Consider the following 12089-nt stretch of genomic DNA (forward strand, 5'->3'; position numbering starts at 1 on the left):
CTCACAGCCTTCATGTAGTTACATCCATATAGAAAGTGTGCCTTTCACTTCAGTAGTAACTAACTGATATATTCATGGGATTTGGTGCCAATCCTGCTATCAAAGGGAGATCATTCTAACTGTCACCTAGGTGGACAGATCACTTTTAGCATTTTAGATAAGAAGTTTTAACCTGAGAGGGCTGGATTCGCAAGATACTAGTAGTTCTCCTAAGGTATTATGTTTGGGTAAGTATTAACGAAGAAAAATATTTTACCATAAAAAATTATTTTATTTTTCAGTGTAAGATGGCCATACCAAGTATTATGAAGGCTGTGGAAAATGGTTTTGATCCAGATAAGGCATGTACTGCTGCCAAACTGTGCAATGAACCAGGTAAGGCCCAAAGTGGCAGACTTTATTCTTTGTTTATATTATCTGAACATTGATTATTTTCGTACACTTCCTTAATTGAAGTAATTAAGCAGTCTGAAATCCTCAGATCCTATTGAAATAGTGATACATTATATGAAGTGTGAAAACTGTCATGAGTTACTTGTTTGATTTCTTAAATTCTGACACCTGTCAGTCCAGACTAACTGTTCTGATTAATCTGAAAGTTGATTTTCTTTTGTTTGTCACTAATCCAGTAATTGACTTGAATTTTTAGAACCCTATTATTAATTTCAATTAATGGCAGTAATTTAAATAAAGTAGGTTTGATAAAAGAAAGTTGGAAAATTATATTAACCCTCTGAAAGCTACATTGGGATCACTGAAAAACACCAGTGAACTCAAAGCAGGAAAATTAATGATTATGTGATGACACATGATTTAAACAGAAAAATGTGCAAAACAAACTGTGCTTACAAGCTTCTCTCTGCATGTTGTTTAAAAATGAGAACAACAGTTGAAGAGAAGTGAATATCATGTAAAAAACAAACTAACTTATCAGGTGATCCATTGATTCATCAGATCAAATATTTTCTTTTTTATTGAAATGATGACATGGATAATTGTTTCTTTGTTGTATGCTATACAATTATAATGATGACATGGATAATTTGTCTCGCCCATGCGACAGAGAAATCTATCTGTTTTGCTAACCTTACTTTTCTTATCTCAGTCTAGTCATCTAAAACCAGTCATCTCAGTCAAGGTGGTCATGTGCTCAGAACTACTTTTAAAAAAAGAAACCTTATTTGTCTTCTGCTGTGCCTGGCGTAGTTGTTCTAAAATCAAACAACAACAACAACAAATATATAACAAAACTATAGTAACTTAATGTTAATCCATCTTTGTGAACACACCATACAAAAACATTTCGAGAGAGACAAAGACACACATGCATACGATGTTGAGCTTTTTGGTATTATGCATGTTTGTTCCACATAGCATGGTCAGTTTTATCCTATATGCAGGCCTAGCTCAGTACATTTTCAGGTCAGTGTTATTAAATGTACCTAAAGCTACCTAACTAGTTTTAAGAACTTCATGTAGAACAAATTAGATACTGTTACCTACATTTAATGATGCTGACCTGAAAATTGATTGTGCAACAGAAATGATAAAATTCTCAATACTGTGTGAAACGAACTATGACAAAAAACACTGATCCATGCACATAGACTATAGACCTATACACTTCATAGCCTCCCAACTCTCTTAACAACTACAGAAAACTTAGTAACAGCCAGAAATGTGTTATGTCAAACATGCTTTATTTTAAATTTTTCAAGCATCTCCATTGTGCCCCAGGTTGAATAAAAAATATAACTACAATATTTAATGACAAATAATGCACTTACCAGCCAGAAGGAATCATTTATCTGTCAACACATTAATCCATAAGCAAATTTCACTGTAGCAATTGCCATATTTCCAAGATAGAAAAATATATTTTCAAAGAATCTGTGAACTTGATGGTTTTGCACATGGTTATCTGCTAGGGTCCATATTTGGAGGGTCTTTTATGCATGGGGATAATTTTACAATCAATATTAAGGACAACACAAGTATGTCACAAACAGTTTCACCTCCTCCAAAGAAAAGGACAGCTATATACGATAGTGACACAGATCACTAATTACCCATGAATAATCTAATGCAACATGGTACTCTTCGTTACAGCTTGTACAAAGTATAACTGCAGTAGAGCTGAGTACCCAGTATTGTTTCATTATTTACAATATAATTTTTCAAAATTGGAACTGATGAAAATGAAACAGTTTCTTGTAATAGATATTAATTATTTATTGTCAGTTTCATATAACATCCATATATTAAATTTGATAATACCTCATTAGTATGCGATGTTTTATGTTGTTAGTTTTCTTTGCTCACACGTATAAACTGTGTACTTCAGATGCAACAGTCACACCACAGCCCTCATTAACATATTTGTATTAATGAGCCACATTTGCACATGACCTATATTACACTAGTGAGGAATTATTTTTACTTTTAAGGAAAATATTGGTTGAGAAAAATGATCTACATTGAGGTTTGGACTGAGACAAGGAAATCCCACTCACAGGGTGTCATTATATGTCTCCCCACGAGGCTTGCCCCAACATAGATTCAATATGTCTTTGTTGTATGCTATAAAATTATAATGATGACATGGATAATTTTGTCATTGTTGTATGCCATCCAGGTTTATAATGATGATATGAATAATTTTTTTTTTATGCCATACAAGTATATGATAATGATGATGAAAATTTTGTCTTTGTTTTATGCCATTCATATTATTGTCCTGATAACGATAGTTTTCACAATTGATTTTTTTTTGTTTTATGCTGTATCAGTAAAATGGGTTCCTAGATATGTAGTAAGGAAACAGAATATATTGTTATGCATATTTAAATTAATTGTTTGTCTGTTAGTTTTAAAATATTTTTTATTCCATTACATGTTATTGTGATGTAATATTGTTTACTGGACTTGATTATTTTTTCAGAATTAAGTTCAGTAGTATCTAGTTGCTGACCTTAAAATCAGTGATAGTTTTGGTAAACAACATTTTTTATATATTCTTTCTCAGAGTAAGAATCATTTAGTTGAACCAAGGTCATACCTGGACTATCTGATGTGAGGCACATATTAATTCGCATACAAACTTCCATTTTTTCCAGAATGATGAACTCTTGACACCCATCTGGGAATTTATTTTGCATTTTAGTTAAGTCTTATAACTGATGTTATGATAAGAATTCTATCAGTCATGCCTTAACACTTGAGATGTTAAGTTGTTTTATGTTGTGTTTAGTATGGGGCTGAATTTTTATTTTCTTCAAATTATTGAATTTCAAATGATTGTTTTCCCTGGAAATACAAAAGTACTCTAAATCAATTCTTGGACAAAGACATTTACCAAAATTTATACGGAATTCAAAAACTGGAATTATGTTTTCTGTGATTCAACAAGAGACTGTTAACACATCAGTACAACACTGACTATTGCATCTGTCATCACCCTCCATCTTGGATTTTCATTGGAATTTGAACTGTGATTTACATAGAACTTTTCATTGATAGGACTTGTGTTTTAATTCTTGGATTAAAATTTGGATTTAATTCGCAATATTGTAAGTTCTTTTTTCTTATGTGTTTTTACTTTTTGGTCATGGGAAAAAATTATTTGTTAAATTTTACAAAGCTTGTTGTCTTCACATTTTTCTGTTACTTATTTTAAGAGCATAGACTCGTAACAATATGAATAACTGAAATATTATTTTCCTTGTTTTATTTCTGTAGGATATACATGTATATAAAATATTGGTTTCTTCTTCTGAGATTTGTTAAAATTTTCATCAAACAGAACCAAGAAGAGCTAGAATAAACAGCATTATGTGGGAAAAGAAATGCATACAACTTTATGTATACTTGGCTTTTGGTTATTTGAACCCTGGTATTGTCCAGTTTTCTCCTGGTCCCCCAGGCTTGGATTAATCTGGTTATTGTGTTTTAAAGTTTTCATTGGTGGGCTTCTTGGGCTGACAGTTTGGGAAATATAATAAAATCATTTTAATTTCTAGTGATGCTGACAGAAAAAGTGACCGTTAATGAGGAGACAGGTGTATCATCCATTGGATGTGACATCTGTGAATTCTTGGTATCTGAGGCTGACACAATACTCAAAGAGAACAAATCAAAAGATGCACTAAATGCCACCCTGTTTAAAGTCTGTGATAAACTTCCAGCAGAAATCAAACTAACAGTAAGTATTGCAAATCTGATTTTAATTACATCTGTATTTAAAGAAGCATGTAAAAATTATACAATTCAGTACCATTGGGTATCATCGAATGAATGCATTCATCTCACCATTTACTTAGTTGTTTTTGTCTGAAGCCAAATAGGCAATGGAACACAAAAGTAGCCAGCATTTCATGGTATTTCCATTTGTCCATTAGTCGGTCCACAAATCCATCCAGGGACAGCTTTTTGAATACTCAGGCATCCATATATCTGTTTTATTTTAACCAAATTTGCTAGCTTCATCCCAGTGAGATCTCAGACAAATTTGCTGAATAGAGTATTTGGTATATCTGACATCTTCCCTGTGGTGGAAAATTTCATTTTATGATGTATTTTTGTCCATCTGTCTGTGTTTTTTGCTTTGTAATTATTTTTAGTTCTAGACATGTTACTTTGACCAAACTTTCAGGAGACATGACTATACTTGTGGTGAGGAAGGGACCTTTTGTTTTAGGGTCTAAAGGTTCATTGTCATTTTATTTCAGTCTAATTGTGATGCTTCAGTGTAGAAATTTGAAGCAAAGAGTTCAGTGGTTAGATAGTATTTGACATTATAACTTTATTTTTACATTTTGCAATTGATCAGCTAATGTACCAATTTACCATTCCAGTAAATTGATTTCAATGAGGACTGGCCACTCTCAGTTGAAAGTTCAAGTAATTGATAAAAATATGCATGATTGATTTTGGTCTTATAGTTTCACTGTCATTTCAAGAATCTTATGTTTTGCTTATTTCCTTTCCCAAATTATTATTATTTTGTAAGAAAAAGTCTGGATTAAATTATTAAGTATAAAAATAGTGTCTTGTATCAAAGAATCTAGTAAAAATACAACTAGCCTGAGTTTTACATAGATTTCCCCTAAAAGTTTGCACATACTGTGGACATCTGAAGATGTACTGATTGACAAATCACCATGGTCTAGAAATTTATGTTGGAGTTATTGCTCTTTTTGTCATGCAGTAGTATGTGATTGTATCTTGTGAGTACAACAGACTAAATTTGATCATATGTAAATTCAGCAGGATGTCAGTTATGTTTATCCTTTATTTCTTCAATCACTTTCACATCATCATGATGGATGCTCTTCAGGTATTATGCTTTCAACGTACTTTTATAAATAAAAATTTGACATTATTGTTGTTTCAGTTATGTCATTGTTTCTAGACACTGTACAACCAGACCTTAATGGTTGTAACCAATTATTCAATATCCATGAAAAATTTAAATGAGATGCTTGATATTTGTATCAATATACCAATACATTTTCATTGGCTGTTTTAATCTGTATTTACCACTTTATGCATTTTAAAAATATATTGATATGACATGCTTTATATGGCATTTCTGTCAATTTATTTTTCTTTGTATTTAGCATGGGAAAGTGAAAAGTGTTTGGTGATTTCTTCAGTCTTACAAATGTGCATTTTTTTAAATACAAGTGTTATATGTACTGTTAAGAAGTTGTTTACATTGTGCACTATAAACGGTGACTAATTTACATATAGTCAAACCTTGTTATCTCAGTATATTGGGGGGTATAAAAAAATCATTGACATAACTGGGTTCTGAGATATCAGGGTTCATAAAATCCGGTAATGTAATTTTTAACATGTCCTTGACCTTTATTACTGTCGCTTACTGTTAGGGATTTTACTGGAACATTGCTGACAAATAGGTCATAGTTTTAAGATTAATGATTGCTTTATTTGTATACAGTTTTTCTTTAGTAACAAGTGTTACATTTTCATAACTTTTTGGAACGAATTCAGACTTCAGCTGTACATAGTATACAATACAAAAAGAAAAGTGTTGTTAATAAATTACTCACATGCGTGTACATGTGCGCTCTCTAAAATAAAGGTCCAGTCTGTACTCATTTTCTCCTTGAATTCCACAGTCAATGTATATTTGGCAGTGAACGTAAAATAGTTTTAATATTCCTCAGTAAATAAAATAACCTTACCTCCAGAAGAAATTTTAAAAAATTACAAACTTATCTAAAACTGACCACCCATATGTAAGCAAAATGGATTTGCTTGTGTCTTTGTCAACAGGAAAGAAATATGATATACATGTACCTACAGCTGCCATGAATCTAACTACAGATATTATTTAATGGAAATTGATACACTGTAACGTGTCACTATAGTCCAATTTTATGGGCTGAAGACAGAATTAGAATTAAAAAATGTTAATAAACATCCGACTTCACCTAATACATTGTAATGGCTGAAAGAAATGTTTTTTTTTGTTCTTTGCCCAAGCACAAAAATGTCCAAAATTCAGTACACCTCTCTTTGAAATCTGCACTGCTATACATGCTAACGAAATATGTATAGCTACAGCAAAACTGCTTGGTTCTTGGCACAAGATGTTTAATTATAAAATCAAACATGATCAAATATATTACCCCCACAAAAAATTGTGATAACGCAACTCCGGCGTCCATCCTTGTTACTGGGTATGTCGCCATCAGCAGGATGTCACTTTGACCTTCAAACTCAGCAGTCAGCAAAGAGTTGATGTACATTGTTCTGCTGTATTGTCTGTACCTACTTTTTTATTATTTTCAATTTCACAAACTATGTAGGACTGTACTTTTTTAAGTATTTTCCTTTATTAGAGTTGACTTGTGACTAGAGGCAAAATGTAACTGACCAAAATTGTGCATGAAAATCAACCAGTTTTGCTGCTCAGTTTTTCAAAATTTCTCCAAGATACGCATTAAAAGTTGCACTTCATTGAAATAAGCAGGTCCATGTGTCACTTCAGACCAAAACTGAACAGAGTTATCAACTTAACAGGGGTCAAGATAAAAATGGAAAATTAGCTTAACCAAGGAAGGATTGTTTGGGGACCAGAGAAAAACGCTCTATATATACATGGGTTCTTGAGATAACTGAGGTCAAGATAAGTGGGTTTGCATCTAATAATGATGTCAAATTATTTATTTACAAAAATACTTTGAAAGTATAATGTTTCTACCTAAGAGCATTGATGATCATGATGTGAAAGCACTTGAAGGAATAAAGCAAGAACAAAACTGATATTATGTTTAAGTTAAAAATTTATTTAGAAATAAACCCTGGAACATTGACATGTTAATGTTATCACACACACACACACACACACACACACACACAAGATATAAAGTCATTATATAGTGATAGACATACCAATATGCTAATCTAATATAGCACTTTGTTTATGCTGGACATAAGACAGAGCATATTATGATAGGATGTTGTCCAGCCAGTCAGCTGTTGTTTTTTTTTCTTCTTCTAAATACCAATTTTGTTTCTGCACAAATAACTTAAGTTGACTGCTGTCTCAGCTACCAGATTTTGTGGATGGTTGTACTTGGGGTAATGTTGAACCCTATTGATTTCAGGCTCAAAAGCTGAAAGGTCAAAGTCACTGTGACTGAGAAAAGAAAAATGGTTTATGCAAATGCAAGATACCTGACACTTCAGGTCAAAAGGTCAAAGGTCAAGGTCACTCAGGTTTCCAAACACTAATTTGATTTTTCCATCACATTCACTTATCAACTGTATGGATGACTTGTTCTAGGAGTAAGGAAGAACACTTGATTTTGAGATCAAAATGTAGAATGTCAGTTTCACTGTGACTGAAAATATAATAATAGTTTATGCAAAATAATATTAGTTCTATATAATTTGTGTGGAAAAAGGTCAAGTTTATTGTGGCTGAAGGAATAAAAATGGTTTCTGCACAGTAACTTTAGCTCTACACCACAGACCTGGACAGGTCTTTGTGGATGGTTTACACTAGGGATAAGGAAGATGCCTATTGATTTCGGGGTAAATGGCAAACTCTACTTTGACTGCAAGGAGAAAGGTAGTTTCTGCACAAATATTTCAGTTATCTGCATAGAGGACAATTAAACACTGGAGAGTTGCATAATGTGCCTTTTACAATACTTTTGCATAATTTTCTTAAAATGTTGAAATGCACTCAGATATGCATGGGTCAGGTGACTTTGTTTTGTGAAGATAGACTACCTGTCATTTATTTGGACACATAATTGGAACAGAATTATATTAGTTGAAGGGTCAAGGTGGTTTACTGTTATAATCACACTTGCTACATCTTTTTGTTGTTGTTATGCGTTAGTGTACCAACCCATAGTGGTCAGCATAAATTGCAATTTTCATTTTTTTCTTTCCATTTATGTTTAGGAAATTAATTATTAGTTGGTATTATCTCTTTATCAGTGACATCAAATCATTTACTCCCAAAAGTTGTTAGGCAAGGAATTAATTGCCTGGTGGAGGTTATAATGTATCAATTACAGACGTCATCACGCCAGTTGCAGTGTACATTCTAAGTATGGATGAGATCAATATTCATGTATGAGTATATGACTTTCAGTCCAACACACACACACACACACACACACACACACACACACACACACACACACACACACACACACACACACACACACACACACACACACATTAAGATTCTAAAATAGCCATATTTGCATCTTTGCCAGATTTAACTGACAAAAAAATTAAGTTACTTGCAGAAAACTTTAGCTGTTCAACATTTGACCTAGTTGCTTATAATTAGCCCAACATTTGACAGAAGTGCTTATAATTAGCCCAACATTTGACAAAGGTGCTTATAATTAGCCCAACATTTGACAGAGTTGCTTATAATTAGCCCAACTTTTGACAGAGGTGCTTATAATTAGCCCAATATTTGACAGAGGTTCTTATAATTAGCCCAACATTTGACAGAGTTGCTTATAATTAGCCCAACATTTGACAGAGTTGCTTATAATTATCCAAATCAGTTGTTTAATCCTTATGTTTTTCCAATTCTTAGAACATGGTATAGCTACAAATTTACAAAACAACAGATTTGTGAGAGCTTATTTCATGGACTTAAAAAATATTCTATAAATGATTGATTTTTACTGTAGAGATTAAATCAGTCACAGTTTTAACTATATTGTGTTATGATGTATCAGCACATGGCTGACCTTTAGAACAAAATATGTGTAATCTAGGCTCAAATTACATATATTTTAATTTGTGTAATCTGGTACCAGATTTAAAAATGTGTAATCTGGGCCCAAATTAAAATTTTGTAATATAGGCCAAAATTGATGTGTGATCTGGGCTCAAATTAAAATATGTGTAATCTAGGCCAAACTAATGTGTTGTCTGGCACCAAATTTAAAAATGTGTTATCTAGGCCCAAATTAAGATCGTGTAATCTAGGCCAAAATTAAAGCATATATGATCTAGGCCCTAATTGAAATTGTGTAATCTAGACCAAAATTAAAGTATGTGTGATCTAGGGCCTAATTAAAATTGTGTAATCCAGATGAAATTAAAGCATGTGTGATCTAGGCCCAAATTAAAATTGTGTAATCTATGCCAGAACTAAAAGTGTGCAGTCTTGACCAAAATTAAAGCATGTGTGATCTAGGTCCTAATTAAAATTGTGTAATCTAGGCCAAAAATTAAAACTTTTGTGGTCTAGGCCCAAATTAAAATCATGTAATCTAGGCCAAAATTAAAGCATGTGCGATCTAGGCACTAATTAAAATTGTGCAATCTAGGCCAAAATTAAAACGTATGATCTAGGCCCTAGTGAAAATCATGTAATCTAGGCCAAAATTAAAGCATGTGTACCCTAGGCCCTAATTAAAACTGTGTATTCTAGGCAAAAGTGAATGCATGTGTGATCTAGGCCCTAATTAAAATTGTGTAATCTTTGCCAAAATGAAAACGTATAATCTAGGCCCAAATTAAAATTGTGTAATCTAGACCAAAATTAAAGCATGTGCATTCTAGGCCAAAATTACAATTGTGTAATCTAGGCCTAAATTAAAGCATGTGTACTCTAGGCCCTAATTAAAACTGTGTATTCTAGGCCAAAATTAAAGCATGTGTAATCTAGGCCCTAATTAAAATTGTGTAATCTAGGCCAAAATTAAAGCATGTGTGATGTAGGCCCTAATTAAAATTGTGTAATCTAGGCTAAAATTAAAACATGTGATCTAGTCACTCATTAAAATTGTGTTATCTAGGCCAAAATTAAAGCTTGTGTGATCTAGGCCTTAATTAAAATGTGTAATCTAGGCCCAGATTTAAATATGTCTAAACAGGGTCCAAATTAAAGATGAAAAAGATGCTAGCAACAACAACTTACTTTTGTCATCATCCTTCAAAATTTGTTTGAGAACATGATCAAATAAAACTTTACTTCAGGATTTGACTGGAAATGTCTATCAGTTGAGTATTATATATTTTCAAGGTACTAAGTCTGCTTCTTGACAGCTATTAATTAATTTTAAAAGCATTTGAGTGGAATAGAATATGGTTGTTAGTTGTAATTCTCTAGTCTAGTTTTCAGAACAAAAATACAACAAATCCAGACCTGAAATATAAAGTTGCCATTGCATCAACGGACTTGAAACCAATAAGGCATGATATCCACAAATTTTAAATTATATATGCGATAGATTGATAATGATGTGATGTCTTGTAAATTCACCATTTTTCTTTTAAGTTAATTTATCTTGTTTGTCTCTGATTTGTAGTTGGAATGGAGAAAAGCTAAATCAAAAGTACTTAGTTAGAAAAACTAGTTTTCTAGTTTTGCACTGTTTGTTGTCATTTTGTTAGTTTATATATATATATATATATATATATATATATATATATATATATATATATATATATATAAACTGGGATGTTGTTTCCAATGTTGTTTCTAGTTTCCAATGTTGTTTCCAATGGCATTCTTCTGTGGTCAGCAAGGTATGGTACATTTTTATTCCTCCACTCTGTTACCCAACCCCCCTCTGGTCAATTTTTTTAATAAGAAGTTCATTTTCTTGACATAACATATATCAGAATTATTTATGTACATTATTAACTTCTCCATTTCAGTGTGAAGTTCTTATTCCCCAGATTGTGATAGTACTGTCTAATGGAGCAAACCCCAAAAAGGCTTGTTCTTCTATTCATCTGTGCACAGACTCTAATGACGGTAAAAGCTTGTTTAAATGAGTCATTTGTCTCACCCTACCCAACCCAGTGCCTTTTTGTGTAGTTTCCAATGTACTATTTTACATTTGATTCTTCATTAGTTGGTCCCATACCAAAAATCTCCTAGACCTTTATAATTAGTGGCAATTTTTATATGAGGTGTAGAAATGTGACAGTGTTGTTTAATTTAATTGTTTTAGCCATCAAAATAAATGTTTACCCCACAATACACATTTTTATGTTTTAATAACTAATAATAAGATAGTATGTGTACAAAGAACTCAAATCACATTTAGTCAATTTTATCCAGAGCAAGTACCAACAATGACATTAGCATCATGTAATCTTTTACTGCATGTTAGCATTCAGTTTAATTATTGTACCAGTGTTGTTAAACAAACTTTCTGTTGTTTCTTTATAAACCAATATATTGCAGTAATATCACAATATTTTATTGCATATTACATACAGGTTGATTTTAAATCCAGTACTCATCCCTATTAATGACATAATCTTGTATTTGATTGGTTGAGCTTATCAACACTTTGACATCTGTAAGTCTGACCAGATTTTAATCAGACTTGCTAAATAATACTATATCATTAAGGTGATGGATGGATTAGATGATGATGAAGACCTAGCCACATTAATAAAGTAATAATATATATATCTGATTGGCTGATCTTGCTACCACTCTAGAGATTGAATTTTATATTGCATTTTGCTCAAGCTTGTTAAATCAGCTATCACCAATGTCTTTGACAAGTGAGATCTTCACATATTGATTAGATGATCATGCATCTGATTGACTG

The 12089-nt window shown here is 32.2% G+C and overlaps 1 protein-coding gene across 5 annotated transcripts in view; it reads left to right on the forward strand.

The window, feature by feature from the left end:
* The window catches only part of LOC149805901 (uncharacterized), a 132155-nt gene that overhangs the window by 93799 nt on the left and 26267 nt on the right, over positions 1-12089 (forward strand). For all 5 annotated transcript variants that reach the window (XM_089950659.1, XM_089950658.1, XM_089950660.1 and 2 more), the window contains 3 exons: positions 282-375; positions 4020-4201; positions 11179-11278. In XM_089950659.1, coding sequence (XP_089806785.1) covers positions 282-375; positions 4020-4201; positions 11179-11278 — 376 coding nt within the window. The remainder of the gene's footprint in view (positions 1-281; positions 376-4019; positions 4202-11178; positions 11279-12089) is intronic.

The sequence above is a fragment of the Sinohyriopsis cumingii genome, chromosome 2, assembly GCF_028554795.1.
Source record: "Sinohyriopsis cumingii isolate HCF-2022 chromosome 2, ASM2855479v2, whole genome shotgun sequence".
NCBI classification, from domain to species: Eukaryota; Metazoa; Mollusca; class Bivalvia; order Unionida; family Unionidae; genus Sinohyriopsis; species Sinohyriopsis cumingii.